The 16,952-nt window shown below is 57.6% G+C and overlaps 1 protein-coding gene across 3 annotated transcripts in view; it reads right to left on the reverse strand.

Moving 5' to 3' along the window:
* The window catches only part of ATP9B (ATPase phospholipid transporting 9B (putative)), a 235,012-nt gene that overhangs the window by 17,166 nt on the left and 200,894 nt on the right, over positions 1 to 16,952 (reverse strand). For 2 of the 3 annotated variants that reach the window (XM_080821145.1, XM_080821147.1), the window contains 9 exons: positions 12,442 to 12,603; positions 11,714 to 11,806; positions 7,819 to 7,902; positions 7,491 to 7,661; positions 5,169 to 5,267; positions 3,418 to 3,507; positions 1,142 to 1,286; positions 899 to 963; positions 24 to 179 (listed from right to left, as the gene is read on the reverse strand). In XM_080821145.1, coding sequence (XP_080677271.1) covers positions 24 to 179; positions 899 to 963; positions 1,142 to 1,286; positions 3,418 to 3,507; positions 5,169 to 5,267; positions 7,491 to 7,661; positions 7,819 to 7,902; positions 11,714 to 11,806; positions 12,442 to 12,603 — 1,065 coding nt within the window. The remainder of the gene's footprint in view (positions 1 to 23; positions 180 to 898; positions 964 to 1,141; positions 1,287 to 3,417; positions 3,508 to 5,168; positions 5,268 to 7,490; positions 7,662 to 7,818; positions 7,903 to 11,713; positions 11,807 to 12,441; positions 12,604 to 16,952) is intronic. The other variant, XM_080821146.1, reaches the window with a different exon arrangement.

A 16,952-nucleotide genomic window follows, 5' to 3' on the forward strand; every position in this document is an offset into this window, starting at 1 on the left:
CCCCGGCGCCGGGCCCCGCGCACCTGCATCGTGGAGATGATGAGGCCCCTGTGCATGACGAACTGGCCGAGCGCGGCCGAGCGCTTGTAGCTGCTGCGCCCGTGCACCATGAGCAGCCGGCCGATGTGCTTGAACTGCGTGATGGAGAAGTCCGCAGCCAGGGAGGCCTGTCTGCCCTCCTGGAACGAGCACAGCGCCTTCCTGAAGCCCGGCGCACGAGGAGCAGGCGCCCCCAGAGGCACCTGCAGGACTCAGCCTCCACCTGCTGAAGCTGGGCGCTGTCCCTACGACCTCGGAGGGGACGGGCTGACGGGGCGTGTCCGGCAGCCGCAGGCAGCTCTGCGGGACGGCAGGACCGCCTCGGCAGGACAGACCTGAGGCAGAGAGCTGAACGTGGCACCTGCCTCCAAGACTGCCTTGGGGTCCCGCAAACAGCCGCTGGCCACAGGGGGAGCACGAGGCAGGCAAGGGGAGAGCTGTCAAGGCTGCTACCGGACACTGCAGGGCACCAGGAGGCACAGTGGCCGAGGGGAAGAGACTGGAATCAGGCTCACTTCCACACAAGGCAGAGCCCAACCACAGCGCACAGCTGGGTGGGGACAGACGTGCGAACGTGAGTGAGACGCTGCCGGTGCCAGGACGGCAAGAGGGGTTTGCAGGAGGGTTGGCGACACCTGGGCTGAGCCTGGCAGGGAGGGGCCAGCAGAGCACTGGTCTCGGGCCTCCCTAAGAATAGCGAGGACGTGGGGACGTGGGGGGCTGGGCGTTGGTGGCCCCTGCTTCCTACCTGCACTTCCTAAGGGTCTGATGGGGCAGCTGATCGGCCTGTGACCCGAGTGTGTGGCTCGGGGCCAGCAGGAAGCACACGGACGACACGGTGACTGAAGGGCACACGTACCTTCCCTTCGATGCCAATGCCGCAGTCTGCCATCTGGATCATGCTCACGTCATTTCCTCCATCACCTGGGAGCACGGAAATGGGAATGACACAAACTCGGAGGCCCATCCCGGTCCCTTTTCCACCAGGAGAGACGGTCTCCGCACACCCGGCTCCACCCGCCACTCCACAACACACCGAGCTGCCGCGGCTCTCCAGACGCCCGTCTCTCTCGGCGCGCCCGCTGCCGGGCCGGGCACTCACCGATGGCGCACGTGCGTCTTCCCGCGTGCTGCTGCAGCAGCTTCACGATGTGGGCTTTCTGTGTGGGCGAGCAGCGGCAGCACACCACGGCCGGGCACTGGCAGGCCAGCTCCACGAGCTCGTGCTCGTAGAACTTGAGGCAGACCTGGGGGACAGAGCCTCGTGAGCACGGCTGCCCGCCATGGCCTGTGGGGCGCGGAGCAAACACGGGGGAGACACAACAGCCTCGTGCCAATGTGCGGGGTACATGCTGCCCGCGCCCTCCACCCCAGCTCTCAGCCACCCCACCTGGCCGGGGACCCAGAGCTCGCAGGGACACAGAGGCGGCACGGGTGAGGAGGGAGGAGAGGCCAGTGTGGCGGCCCCTCTGGAAGGAGTGGGGTGCCTGCACAGACAACTGTCCGTGTGGATGGGCAGCCTGTGGTGGTCAGGGTGCAGGTGGGGACCCCGCGTCTCACCCGGAGCGCCACTGCGGACCAGCGCAGCTCCGCACGGGGCTGGCGAGCGCCGCCTCGCCTGTGTGATTGAGGTGGGGGCCCCACCACGGAAAGCCTCCGCTTCGTCTGTCTCTTTTTGGGTGATCTCAGCCCCACCTCTGCTAACTGAGATCTTTTTCTCATCTTTAATATAAAATACTCCGTTTCCATCCTGAATCTTCAACTTCGTCAGCAAAATAAAACCCCCAAAGTTGCCTTAGACCGTGGGGCCCCCCTCTGTGTGGGACGTCCTGTCAGAGATCTGGGTCGAGACCTCCCGGCACCAGCCAGCACTGACAGCCGGCAGGGGACGGGGGCTGTGATCCTAGGACGGCCGGTGCGCCTGCGCCTGGTCTGCACTGACGCTGCCCCGGACCACACAGGGCCCCTCAGGGGCTGCAGCCACTCCTTCCCTGGGGCGAGGACCGCAAAGGGCCGCGCGCCCGGGCACTGGCGGCCACGTCCATCTCTCTTCTCTTGCTCTCTCGTGGCAGCAGCTTGCGGCCACCTGCCCAACCCCCTGGGACCTCACGGCCCCGTTCCTGCAGGATGTGCTCACACCAGCCGGATCTCCCTCACTGTGCCACGTTCCCTTTGCCCCGGCTTTCGTGCTCACGTTGTGACACCAACGGCCTGCACACACGTCCCGCTTGCCACCTGGGCCGTCCGCAGAGCCCAGCCGACGAGGGAGCGAGGGGAGCGCCAGGTCGTCTTCGAGACACAAAGCCACTGCTCCCAGCCAACCGCTTTGCCCTCACTTACAATTCAAGTCAATTCAGAAACTTCGTTCATAAGACAGGATAAACACAGCCCACACCCGCAAGCTCTGGTTTAGAGCCACATCCTCGGATCGATCACAAACAGCTCCTTCGGCGGGCAGACCTGTGGACGCCAGCGTGCGTCTTGGTCTCCCACCCTGCCGAGAACCCGGGTCACCCACGGTGGCCCGTGAAAGACACACGTGCGTGTGCGCAGCCGATGGAGGCCAATGCATCCCAGCCGACCTCCGGAGGGAGCAGAGCGCCCGGGAGCTGCAGCCAGACGCCCCGCGCCAAGGGCCGAGGAGAGGCTTCATGCACTTTGCTCCCTGAAACCCAGGATGGCGCACTCCGTCCCGACAGCAGGTACTTGGCAGATGAAGAAGCAGGGACAGAGCGTACTACTGAGATGATGGACAGAGGCATCGAAACCCAGACCCAGAAACAGAAGACCGTGCCTTTGGGGAGCAGGTGCCGGGGAGGGAGGGGCAGGCGGGAGGGCCCTCTACCATCAGGCTGCCTATGCTGACCGACTCTGATCTCTGGTGGGGACCAAAGCAGCAAGAAGGTTCAGTTAGAAACACACACTCATAAAAGATGGTGGACAGAACTCAAGTAGCGACTTTTGCTCCTTCCCAAATCACACTACAACAGCTGTGACGAGGGATTTTCCAAGAAGGCGCGAGGTCTAAGGGGGTCCGAGGGGAGGACGGAGGCACACGTCTGGGCGCTGGAAAGCAGAGGCACATGCGATGAATGGCTCCGCAGCTGGGAAAGCCTCTGAAGCCGACAGCGGCAAAGCAGGGGCTCCGGGTGACGCCCGGCAGCTCCAGCACCCACGCCCCGGGCAGAGGGTCCAGGAAGCATCTGCCCACGGCCAGGCCCACGGAGCCACCCCCAGTGAGGCCGCGGGTTGCTCCAGCTTCTGCCCCCGCAGAGACAGGCTCTGCCTCTCTGACAGGCTCTGCGGAGACCAGCCTCGCCTCCAGGGACACAGACGGACAGAAAGACAGACAGGTGCTTGGTCCGAGACCAGCCTCACCTCAAGGGAGTCTCCAGATATGACCAGAGCACAATCATGCTTCCGTCGAAAGGCGTTAAGCTCCAAGTGGGCCTCTCCCCGATTGGTTACCTCCACAAAAAGAAGAAAAGCACCCAAATTACAGTGTGGTCTAAATCAGAGGCACAAACAGCCCTTTTTTTATGACTCAATGAAATCTTTAGACACATTTAAAATGAAATAGTGCTTCACACAGGCAGTCCAGTCCTGTAACAAAAGTGTCTTTGGAATTTCTCCTACGGCACTGGGAGTAAATACCTGCTCACTTAACACCAACTGTTTTCCAATGTGTGACAGCTGCAGGCAGGACACTTACACTGGAAAGTGCTTAAAGCCCTACAGGTACTGGGACATAAAGGGACAGAGGTGGGCCATCAGGAGACAGGGCACAGGGGACCCAGGGGCTAACAGCACTGCCGTGAGGGAGACACCCAGCTGCCCGCGGGGTATTCCCCAGAGACATGGTGATGCTCGCTGGGGGGGAGTGTCTGGCACTTTCACGGGGGGCCGTGTGCTGGGAGCGGTGACCGTCAGCACAGGGACACAGTTCGTCAGACACTTCCGTGCACCCACCGCCGAGCCCAGGCCGGCCACGCAGCGGTGCCGAGCTCAGGCCCAGGCTTCGTGTGAACTGCCCCCTTCTGTCCCCACTGCGTGATGCACAATGTTCTTATGAAATGCTTCTGCCGTCTCTGCCACGGGTCTCTACTTTCTCTGTCACTTTAAGCAAACAAAGCATTCGAAGGATTAAAAAATCTAAAAGTAAAATCAAGTCATAATCTTGAAATATCGTTAGTTTTGGAATGAAAGCATTTCAGAAAGCACCATACTGGTTTCTGACACTCTTTCTGCGGAGACTTTTATGGGGCATAAAAGAAATGCTACATTGCAGGACAGCGGCGTGAGCTTCGTGTGGTCCGCGTGGTCCGAGTTAATCTCAGACGCCTCTTGAGGTAGGCAGGCTCTACTGTGGAAATTTCAATTTGTGCAGCTGTAACACTGAAACGTCGACAAACATTGATCTAAAGTCTTATCCGAGTCATTAATAATTTAATTGCGAAGAGTCATCTGCAGGGCCTAATCTGCCGTTCTGATGCTTTGAAATAAATGACATTTACATGTAAATTATATTGAAATCAGTTTCTGTAGGTGCGAGGGCCTCATTCAGAGCAGAGGGAGACGGACCGTGTCTGCTCACCACCATCAATCAAGACCTGGGAGACTGAAGCTCAGTCTGAATTACAAACATTAGTCGAAACTAATACAGTAAAAACAGAAACTTCAGACCACTTTTACTAATTTTCTTTGAGCTAATGAGACAACATTTCATTTGAAAATGACAGATTAAAAACACATTCCTACTAATGGCTATAACTAATACAAAAAGGTGATTTTTTATCAACACACTTTGTAAATGGAGCAGAAAGTGACAGCAGAACGTCTATTCTACAATAGGTACTTGGTTAATAAATAAATCCAATAGTACGACAGAATTCAGACCTTGTTTCACTCCTTCAAAATGTAGCTTTTTCATCCCAGGCAACATGGGCAGCTAAAAGAAACCTATTTGCAATGTTTTTATAAAATCAGTAAGAAAATTACAATATTACAATATTTCTCTTCTTTAGTAATTATCTGTACTCAATGTTTACAGGCGCCCTCTCACCAAACCAACGAGTTTTGATTGAGAGATAAAACAGTTAAAATTCCAAGTGCTTTAGACATATACTCACTGGTCTGAAAATGTGAATGTCTTGTGTTCTAGACACCAAGTGTGAGCTTTTGGCGATGCACGTTGCGGTCTCGAGCTTATCGCCCGTCAGCATCCATATCTAGGAGGCAAGATGGAGAACTCTTAGAAGTGTCCGTTCTCGAACACACTGCACACCCACGCTCGCGGCTCTACTGTTCACACCTGCCACACCACAGAAGCCACCCAGTGTCCACGCACGCACGGACGGACAAGGACATGGCGTGCGTGCAGTGGAACCGTGCCTGGCCTTGAGAAGGGGAATATCCCGGCACCCGCTAAGACATGGATGGGCCCGGAGGATGCTGAGCTCAGTGAAGGGCATCAGCCCACCCGGGCAAAGGCTGTGGGGCTGCAGCGGGCGGAGGGCTGTCGGGGAGTCGCACCACAGAGACAGAAGCCAGATGGTGGGCGCCAGGGCCAGGGGAGTGCAGGGGAGCTTGTGTTTCACGGGGACCGAGGTTCGGAGTTACACGTTCCGGAGAAAGGCGGTAGGGACGGCTGCACGGTGGTGGGAATTACTTTGTGGTGATGAGCTGTGCACTTAAAGATGCTTAAGATGATAAATGCTACGTTATGTACATTTTACCACTATCCAAGTCTCTGTTGACTTAGCGAAAACAAGTCGGAGCTAAGTGATGTCAGACAGAGCAGCTGAGATGTGGAGCCACATGAACGATGGGGGTTTAGGAACCTCAGCCTGAGGCTACTGAGACACCTGTATACACCCAAGGGCAAGGCTCCCAGAGCCCTGTGCACCACACCGGCGGCCCAGAAGACGCCACGTGGTCACAGGCTTACAGAGCGAGGGGCGCCCCAGAGATCCTTATTCCAACCTGGTAATTTTTCAGCTGGAAACTAAGGTTCAAAAAGGGGAAACAGTTAAGCAAAAAATTGTCTTTATGAAATACAACATGGGAAATACCACTATTTTTACTTTTAAAAAATGACATAAGCACGTATTACGTATATAAGCCAATCCCTGGACCACAAAGAGAACAAAAGCAGACATTTAAGGTGTGACAGGACGGTTCACACAAATATTTCATGTAACAGCAAAGCCTTACAGTGACCTCTCATCGACGCCTGACTTGCTCAGACGTTTAGTGTGTCATATACACACGTGCAGTTCTGCACACAGGAAACCTCAGGGCATACCGCTTTCCTGCTGAGGTATCATCTGCTTGTGGCTCTTCTCAGTGCTGGGAGACTTGTGCTTTCCCTCTGTTTCACACATCTATGTTCACCTTATTGAGCCTGGCTCAAAGGTTAGGACGCGACGTTCAGACAAAGTTGGGAGGGACCCCTGGGTGGCTCAGTGGGTTAAGCCTCTGCCTTCGGCTCGGGTCATGATCCCAGGGTCCTGGGATCGAGCCCTGAGTCGGGCTCTCTGCTCGGCGGGGAGCCTGCTTCCTCCTCTCTCTCTGCCTGCCTCTCTGCCTACTTGGGATCTCTGTCTGTCAAATAAATAAGTAAAATCTTAAAAAAAAAAAGACAAAGTTGGGAATAATTCACACGAGACAGTAAGAGCTGCTGCCCCTGGTGAAGCTGTGTGTGGCTCAGGCGTGGTCACCTACAGACCTGCCGCCTGGAATCACAAGCTCACCTTCCGTGCAGGGACGCGAGGGACCTCTCTTCAGATGGGGACGCAAAGGAAGAAGGGTGGGACCCCACACACTCGTGCAGGTTAGCAAACAACCAACAAAAACACGCACACCGTACACACCAGGGCGCTGGCTGCTCAAGCACACGGGGCGGGGGGGCAGAGGGACGCGGGGCGCACGAAACGTCACCATGAACGAGCAGCGGCCCCGGGCACGGCAGGCGGTCATATCCCTCCTCACCCGAACGCTGGCGGCGCAGCACAGTCCGGGGGACAGTGTCTCAAAGCCTAGGCGTGAACGGCTCTCTGGTGATTCCGAAGCCGGATGGGCCTCCTGACGGGCCCCTCCGCCCTGGACGGATGGGGCCCCCTCTCCCCGCCAGGCCCCCGCAGGGCACACTCGCTGCGTGTGTTCTGGCTGCGCCGCGGGCAGCTCCCCCTCCAACGCCGTCCTTCCTTCCTGTCTCACTAGTCTAGCCATTCGCTATTTTTTCCTCTCGAAAAAAGTCGAGCCGTGTTATTCCCCTTCTCCAACCCGAGGCCCCAGTCCTCAGGGCGACCTGGGAATACATTTTCTCTCCCGTTCTGTAAGTGAACCCTGGGCTCCGCCGGCACGCAGGTCGGACAGCAGTTCCCTGAAAGCGAAAACTTACACCACCACGTGCCTGGGGGCAGGGGGGCGCTGGCCGGCGCGCACGGTACCTTGATACCCGCGTTGCGCAGCATCTCCAGGGTGGGCCGCACGTCCGCCTGCAGCCGGTCCTCCACGCCCGTGAGGCACAGCAGCTCCATCTCCCGCTCCAGGCTCTCCACCGCCGCCGCCACCTTCAGAGCCCGGTCGTGGGGGCTCAGCTTGGCCTGGCTGTAGCGGCTCTGCGCAGAGACGGAGCGCGGGTCACGCCGCGGACGCGTCCCCGGGAGCCCGGCCGTGCGGGGGACACGCCCCTCCCCCAGCCCCCGGGGTGCGCGGCCACACCCGAGGGCCTGCCGGGCAACGCCCGAGGGCCGAGGGGCTGCGAGACCGGCTCACCTCGAAGTCCTGGTACTGCTCCTCCGTCAGCACCCGCTTGGCGACCACGAGGGTGCGAAGCCCTTCCCGGGCCATGTTCCCGCACTGGAAAAGGAGATGCAGGTCACACGCAGACCCCAGTTGCTGGCCGCGATGCGGACGGGCACTTACGGCCTCCGCCAAATCTGCTCTGTGGTTAGGGCCAGTCCCCTGCTAGGGAACCCTGCACGTCTCGTGTCCGTCACTGCGCCTGCGCACCTGGGCTACCCGGCCTCTCGGTGGCCTCCGCCCGCCAACCCCTGGTGGGGCTCACCTCGCAGGTGTGTCCTATGAGCCCAGCCGCACTGCGAGGACGGCTTTGCGACCCTCATCTCCGCGGGCGGGCTGTGGTCACCGGGTAGCCCTCAGACAAGCACGCTTCTTTCCCACATTAGACGAGACTGTTCCAAAACGGCATCACGAGCGAGGTCTACACCAGGCCGCCACAGCGGCACGGGGAGTGGGGAAGCTCGGTGCCGGGGCTTGAGAAGCAAGGTCTGGAAGTGGGAGAGCCCCACGTGGCAGTGCTGTGGGGGGAGGGGAGCCGCGGTCTCACGTGGGAGCGCAGTGGGGGGGGAGGTGGGAGAGGAGTGGTCTCACGTGGGAGTGCAGTGGGGGGAGGGCAAGACACCAAGGGTTCTGGGGCTTCGCGCTGGGGTCTGGAAAAGGGCCCACAGCGAGGCCACAGGCCCAGGCTTGCGCTATTGAACGAGACAGAAACGCACTCACAGGTGCGCAGAGAGGTATCAGCTCCAGGCACAGAGAATGCACCAAAGTAACATTATTTTCCATCCATTAGAGGAAACACTGGGCAGTTTAAGGTGATGACCGGGGGAGAACAGGCTGATTCTGGGCCACTGATGGGATCGGTGCCAAGCTGTTGGCAGACAACAGGTTGGTGCCCTGCCCTGCCCTCACAGAGGCTCGCCTGCGCCCCCCACGCGGGACGGGGCCCAGAGACGCTGACACGGCCTGCACGCGTGCGGGTGGGCACCGAGGAGCGACACCCGAGGCTGTGCACCCAGCGGCCCACGCAGCCGGCAGAGACCGAGGCGGTGGGTGCAGCAGGAGCGGATGCCGCCTCGTGGGAGCTGTGAGTCCCCCCGCCTACAGGGACTGCGCCGTCTCCCTTGGGCTGCACGGATGGGACGCTGCCCCGCAGCACAAAGCCTGCCGAGGCCCTCAAAACGGTGGCTTGGAAAGGTGTGAGCACCGCCTCTGTGGGCCGGGAGCACCCTGTGGGGCCGGCCGCTGTCTCACCCCGAGGATGAGCCCTGTCCTGGACCGGCGGGCAGAGGCCAGGGGTCCCGGGCTGGTCACCGGCCTCGACTCTGAGGTGAGCGAACACGGCAGCATCCCTGGCGCCACACCCCGAGGCCCCTGCAGGAAGAGCAGGGGGCAACGGAGAGAAAGCGGCCCGGGGAGGAGAGGCTGAGCGCGGCCGGCGGGGACGGGCGCACAGACGGGAAGTCCGATGACTAGGTGCCGCCCGAGCTGCGCCCAAGCTGTAGACGTCAACACCAGTGTTTCAGAACATGGTTTCCGCAAAAAAGAAAGTTTAAAAAACAATGTGAGCGCTGAGCTATACCATTCCCTGAAGCCATGGTGTCCACACATCCCGAACACTACCACCAACCAGCCACGGCTCGCCCAGGCCACTGCGGCTCCCGAGAGTCCCTTCCTCTCTTCCTGGTTGACTTAAATTTCAGACTCCGAGGAACAAGTTTAAATGGTGCAAAGCTCCCGAGTGCAGCACGGGAGCCCGCACAGGCGCCGGACGGAGAGCGCCACAGTGGTCGGCTCTGGGTGTGGGAGGCTCTCAGGGCCGCGGCGGAGGCTCCAGCCTGGCCCACGGCCCCGGGGCGCAGGTGTCCAGAGCACTTTCAGCCAACACCAAGGGGTTCCGACAACAGCCAGAGCCGCGGTCTCCCACTTGCACCTAAAGATACATGCGTGACACTGGCGTCAGGCACTCAGGCACACCGTCCGGCGCCAGCGAGCTGCTCTCCGTTAGTGGAAGGGAGGGGGGGCTACTAGGAAGCTCGCACGCAGCGCGGCCCCGCCGTGATGCCAGTGCCCGGCGCTGTTGCCAAGCCACAGGCAGAGTCATGGCCACGAGGGAGCCTAATATTTGCTGGAGTGCCCCACCTCCCACGCACTGAGAACGAGGCAGGAGTGGGAACCCCACATCCCCAGGGACGAGCACACACTCGTGGGCCAACAGTCCAGACGCGACTTCGCACACGCGCTCGTGCCCAGACGCCCTCCCCCACCGTTCCCGGGGGCAGAGGCTGGCGGTCCCACACGGCTGCGCTCCCGGTGGGGCGCTCGTGTCTAACCGAGCCCGTCTACCGCAGCTGCCCGTAGAACGTTAAAATTGGCGAAGCGAGGACAAACGATTCCGACTTTCCGAGATCCTCTCTGATCCATCTGGCTATGAGGTCTGAAGCACGCAGACCGCCGCAGCTCCCGCCTCCCAGCAGAGCGCGAGTCCCTGTGCCCGTCACACCTTCCCCGACCCCCAGTTCTGACCCGTGTCACACACCTGCACGTGGAGGAAGGAGGCCACGTACCTGACACTTGCCGTGGCCGGGACCTGGCCACCCCACGTCTGTGCACAGTGAGGGTTTCTACAAAACTGGCCCTCGCTGGGCCGGGCTGAGGAAAGTGTTGGTGGCACGCGTCTGACTTGTTCAGTATGTGGAGAACAGAAGCTCACGGCCAAGAATCCAACGTGCGGAGCCTGCCTGAGACAGAGGCACTCAGGGCACGCTTAGGCTCCCAAAACACGCTGCTGTTTTTGTGTTTGTGTTTGTTTTAAATAAGGTGAAGGTTTTCAGAAGATAATGGTTATTACAACAAAGACGTGGGTAGAGGATCAAGAGATTTATGTAAGGGAAGGAAATGTAACATTGGGAGAATGCATGCACAAAGGAGTTTTAATAAAGTTATCTTTGTGTAAAACAACCTGACATTATCTGTCTGTGGCAAGGCATTTATTGATGTGACCTCATAAAGCTAAATAAATTAAACAAGTATTTTATAATTAATTGTACATCATTATGACCGAAAGTAATTTTTATGGCATTTTACTAGGTCTTCAGGGAATTTAATTTATTCATGTGCCTGATTAAATCCAAGTGCCTGAAGGAGCTATTGATTCGTATCTCCAATACTGCCATGGACGCGGGGGTGCGGCTGCCACACTGACCGACCATGCCCGGGCCACGGCGGGGTGACCCGTGGACACCGACGCTGACACACACCCCGGATCAGTCTCCCTCTGAACTCAAGCTTTTCTGTTCACACAGAAACGTGGACAATAAAATAATCTCACGAGGCTGCACATGAATTCTCTCTCTCTAGAGAGAATCTGACGAAATGTAGGGCTGATCATGTATCTTCTTTTCTATTTTTAAAGTGAATCCTACATATAAATTAGAATGACATTAAAATCCTTATCAAAATCTTGCCAATAACATAGATTGCAAAATAAATATATTAAAATGTAACTCTGGCTGTATATGCAACATTACCTCAGAATTTTTAGTGAATGACTAGTCATGCTATGTTTTCATCAATACAGACAAGATAGTATCGATAAGGACCTACTTGCACACCGACACGCAGTTACACCACAACCCAGAAGCAGTAGCTGTTTATACAGAAAGTAGGCTGTTTACGATTAAACAGTACTCCCGTCTTTCTACTTTATGAAACGGAGAGGAACCGGAACCACTTAAAATAACACTGCGGAAAAGTGATACTGTCTGTGGTTTAAGAGGCGGTGTCCGGATTTCTGCCGGTTATGGTGGTGCACGCACTTGCTGCACGGCGGGAAGCAGTGTGCGGGGCGGGGGGGGGGGGCGCTACTTACCTCCTCCTCCAGCCAGTCGTTGTACTGCACGATGGAGGACATGGCCACGTCAGCCCCCTTCATGTAGAAGGTGATTTCCGCAGTGGACTCATCCTGGGACAGAAGGAAACACAGGCAGGTTTAGGCCACGCTGCTCCCGGGCAGTAACGGCCGCGTGCACAGGAACGCGCTAGGGAAAGCGGTTCTCCCTGAACCTATGCTATGCAGGGTGACGCCACCCCTAGATGTTCAGGCAAACAAGACCGAGAACATAAACCAGATCTCGAGGTCCTGTGCTGAGGCTGCAGCAACAGAGCCTGTCCATGGAGGTGACACCTCAGGCCGCGAGGGCAAGGTTAATTCTCTCAAACTTTCACTGCTGACTGAACGTGCTTTCCTTGGTTAGCCACCTCCTGAGATAGGTTTTGGTATCTGCTAAATTTAAGAAATGCATGTCAGCAACTTTATGGTCCTAAATCCTCCTCCAGCAAAGCTCCCCGGCACGCTGCTGCTGTCGGAAGCGCAACAGACGGCTTGAGCCGCTTTCCAGAACGAGCCGCGAACACCTCTTCCTTGCTCTGCCTTCGCCCTCTCCGGAGAGTCACCTCAACTCACTGCCGCCGGAGCCTCACTAGCTTCCCAGCACCAATTCCTAGATTTTATATCAAGAACAAGCAAGTGGCACAGACGGTCGAAAGAGCGGGGACGAGCCGCGCGCCGGCCCGCGGGAGCACGAGCAGCCAGGCTACCCGCACGATGACGCCCATGCGCTTGCTCTCCGACGTGAACGGGAACATCTGCAGGACGCGGAAGCTCAGGAGCCGGCCGCCGGGGCTCCGCAGCTGCACGGAGGCCAGGTCTCTGCTGACCAGGGTGAGGCCGACGCTCTCCGTCCACTGCACCAGGGCCACCTGGGGGAGACCGGGGACACGTGAGGCCGCATGAGCAGAAGGCGGTGCTCCCCCCGCCCCCCTGCCCAGCTCCTCCCGGGGCCCAGTGTGGGGCTCCCCGTGACACCAGGGTCTCTCCCTGGCCGAGCGCCGCACCCTTGGTGGAGATCTCAGTCCTTGCCTACGTGTCCAGCAGGTCCCCTAGGGCTGGAGAAAGCAAACGCTTCGGGAGCATCGTGGGGTCTGTCTGGTGAGCAGAACGTTACTGCTGAGCCCCAGTGTCCAGTGCCAAGTCACGTGAGGACAGGCCGCGAGGAGGCTCGGCTCTCTGGCTTCGGGGCGGGACCGCTCAAGTCAACCCCCACCCCGGCTCCCCATCTGTAGGGCAGTGGCAGCCAGGCCACCTCTCAGGACACCAGCACGCGAACGCTACCGGGACACTCAGTACGTCTGGGTCGAGGTTAGGGCTCTACCCTTCATCCTTTTCACAGATGCCACCTGAGATGTCCCTTGGGCAGACCAGGATCACTTTTAAAGTGGGGCTTTCTAGGTAGTTCCCGTGGCTGGAACTACTGGCAGGTTCTAGCACAACGGTCAAACTGAGGGTGACAAGATGCTTGCTGTTTTTAATGCTTCCAACTTGACCAGGGCCGTGCTGCGGAGGCTGGGGCGTCTGAAGCTAAGGTAGGAAAAACGGAAGCGAAACACTTTCGGGTCTGGGGACCGTGGGTGCTCTGGAACACAGCCGAGGGCCTTACTCTGCACCATTCTGGGCCCTGCCGGCAAAAACGACCTCGGGACGGCAGAAACGGCCACGCTGCGCGGGGCTGGCTATGAAGGGATTTCCAGCAGACCACTCGGGCTCCTTTACTGGGATGCCTTTATTTCCCCAATCGTGAGCATCTTGTAAAGGAACCAAACAGACACGTACGACTGCGGGTCTAGGATCATAAAGACATATTTATACAGCTTACAACTTCGTTTTATTTTATAAATAAATAACTCAACACATCAGAATTCACCTGGCAGAAACTTCTCACCTAAAAAGTTTGCATAGGGAGTTAACCCACAGTAAGGGGAATAGAATAATTCCAGAAAAGCAGAACTGAGTAACTATCCTGGATTTTTGGTCACTTCAGAGTCAAAGTCAGAAATGCAGTCCTATAAAAAAGGCATAAAGGGATCAAAGCCCCTTTTTCCCGCTGGCTCCTCCCCTCAAGGCCAGTCCCGTCCCCAAAGGGCAGACCGACGGTGGCCCGTCGTGGACGAGCTGCCCGATGGTGCCGCAGTCCTCCAGAGCCGGGTGCGTAAGGGGAGGCCTCCTACCGGACTTGTCCAGCCCCGTGGCCCACGCTTGGCCTCCCGCCCGTCGCGGGGCACCAGTCTGCCTGCCGAGGCAAGACCAGCTATGTGCAGCGTGCAAACTCCTGCTCCCCATTTTCCCTTTGTAGATGTTTCGTTTCAATTAGTAAAATCATACTATCAGCTGACTTATAAATTCACGACAGCAGATGTCATATACCACATTACAACTAGTGAGCTCGAATGGCGTGGAATGCTCATCCTGCTGGGAGCAACACCGTGCAACCAGCTGGGGTGTCTCAGAGACTGCCGTCTGCATGCCCTGGGCCAGCCCCGCCCACGAGGGCATCTGCACAGACACCCCGGGTCAGGGTCATCCCCATCTCCAGCCACTCCCCCAAGCTGTGACTCCTGCCTCCACCACCTGGGAAGGCTTTGCGGATGGTCTGAGGTGCCACATCCCGGCTCCCTCCCACTCTGCCCCTCACGCGCCTGAGCTTTCCGCTGCGGTACTCACTACAACCCACACACACGCCCAGGGGTCTGCTTACATGTCACCTTCCACACCGGAACCCGCTGAGGTTCTAGAACCTTCATGCCTGAGGCCCCCGAGGTCTACTGGGCTCACTGCAGTGTTTTCGGAGGCAGCACAAAACATTTCTTCGAGAAGAGAGAACTCCTAATCTCTCCCCTGGAATGGCTTCAGAATGGAGGCTGACAGGTCCCTAAACCAGGCGTGGGGGCGCAGATGGCACTGTCCTGAGCACCTGTGCCCGGCGGCACTGTCCTGGTGCCCAGCGTCGTCGGGTCTGAGCAGCGTCTCTCTCCCCCTCAAGTTACCAGTCCACCTGCCGGCCAGTTCTTCCTCCACGAAACGCTGACAGACGCACGAAGCCTCACCGTTCCTGCCGTTTGATACGGCCGACACCTCTTCTCGGCAGTGCGGTCCGGATCTCTTGCCAATGTTTAAGATGCCGGGGGGGGGGGGGTCTCTCGTTGCCCGGTTCTGAGAAGTCCTCACGTCTTATGGTTCCCACCCGGTGGCCAGGTATGTATTTCACAAACATTCTATAGCTCTGTGGCTTGCCCTCGTCTTAATGGTGTCTTCTGAAGAATGTGATTTTTACCAAGTCCAATGCAACGACTTCTTCTTTTACAAACTCCGCTGTGTGTGTCCCATGAAATCACTGACTCAAGCCTACAGATTTTTTCTTTTTTTTTTTAAGATTTTAGACAGAGATCACAAGTAGGCAGAGAGGCAGGCAAGAGAGAGGAGGAAGCAGGCTTCCCACTGAGCAGAGAGTCTGATGCGGGGCTCGATCCCAGGACCCTGAGATCATGACCTGAGCCGAAGGCAGAGGCTCTAACCCACTGAGCCACCCAGGTGCCCCCAGATTTTTTTCTTCTAGAAATTTTATACTTTCAGGTTTTCTATACATCTGTGACCAATCTGAGTTAATTTTAAAAAACAACTATTTATTTGAGAGAGACAGCATGAGGGGGAAGGAGAGGAGGAAGCAGCCTTCCCGCTGAGAAGGGAGCCTGACACGGGAATCAATCCCAGGACCCCGGGATCACGGCTGGAACCGAAGGCAGACGCTCAAGTGACTGGGCCCCCCAGGCGTCTCTTGAGTTAAGTTTTGTACATGGGGAGAGGTACCGGTTGAGGGTTTGTGTACGACGGTCCCGTCGCTCTGGCATCGCCCCCGCTGCACTGCACCCCCTGGGCATCGTCGCAGAAGTCAGCTGGCACCTTCCAGTTGTGAGCACGACTCGCCTCACGCACAGGCCCTCTTCGACTCTCCGTCACGGGCTTGGTGCCGACGGCAGACCCATTCTGCGTGTGTTGGTTCACGCTATCCTTAAGTACTTTATGCGCTTTGGTGTGTAAGGGCCTACTTGAGCAGAGGGAGCCATTTCGTTGCAGTGAACTTAGACTGACCCCGCCCCTCCCAGAGGAACTTCCTTGCAAAGCCCAGATACGAGGACGGGTCGGCCAGGTGAAGATGTCCCATCAGTGGGGCGCGCACACATCTACTAGGGTAAGTTGAAATTCAATTGGCTGCCCGTGTGTCACCGAGCAGTTTTGTGTGTGTGTGGCAGACCTAGCATGACTGTGCAGTTTTCTCTGTGTATTGCAATCTCATGGGCCACCGGTGGAGAGCCCGGCTAAAGGGCCTCTATAAAGGTTAGTTTGCGAGGGGAGTAGGGGGAGTGGTGGGAGCAGTAGGAGGAGTTAGTCAGGGAGAGCCGTTAGGAGAGCCGTCCTGGGGTAGTCCTCGGAGCGTCGTCATGGTCGGCGGGAGCGTCGTGGTTGTCGTCCTGTTCGTCAGTCGTTGGCAGTGGCGCCGCGATGAACGGCCTCACCGCCAACAGCCTCACCGCCGCCAGTGGCCCCGCCACCCCGAGCCGGGGCCCCGACGCCAGCGGCCTCGTTGGGGCGGCCTTGCCAGAGCAGCCTCATTCCGGGGAGTGGCCCTGTCCGGGGAGCGGCCTCGTCCAGAGCGGCCTCGTTCAGAGCGTCCTCACCGGAGCAGCCTCCTTCCGGGGAATGGCCTCATCTGGGGAGTGGCCTCGTCCAGAGCGGCCTTGTCTGGAGTGGCCTTGTCGGGGTCGTCATCATCGTCTCTTCGTAAGAGACGGCCCCTACCAGTCAGTTTGATTCTTGATGCTTGGCGTGAAATAAAGCTTTGCTTGACCTTCGCTTTGTATCAGTCTCGCTCCTTTGATCACGGACCCTAACATGGTGCACTGTACATGGTACACTGAAACATCTCAATTTGCTCCCTGTTAGTGTATAAACATATACCTAATTTTTGTACATGTATGATGTGCAATCTTGGTAAATCTACTTCTTAAACATTACCACTCTTTTTAGTAGCACCTTTGGGATTTTCTACGGGGATAATCATATCCTTCACCAAAAAAAAAAGACAGTTTTCTTCCTCTCTGCCTTGTATCTCCCTTTTTCTGTGTTAGTGCCCGGCTAGTTCTGCGTGGGAAGAGAGGGCACCCCGGCCTGCTCCAAACATGAGAAGCAACTTACCACTGTTTCCTAGGGCGCACCG

This window comes from Martes martes (assembly GCF_963455335.1).
Source record: "Martes martes genome assembly, chromosome: 13".
In the NCBI taxonomy this organism is placed as follows: domain Eukaryota; kingdom Metazoa; phylum Chordata; class Mammalia; order Carnivora; family Mustelidae; genus Martes; species Martes martes.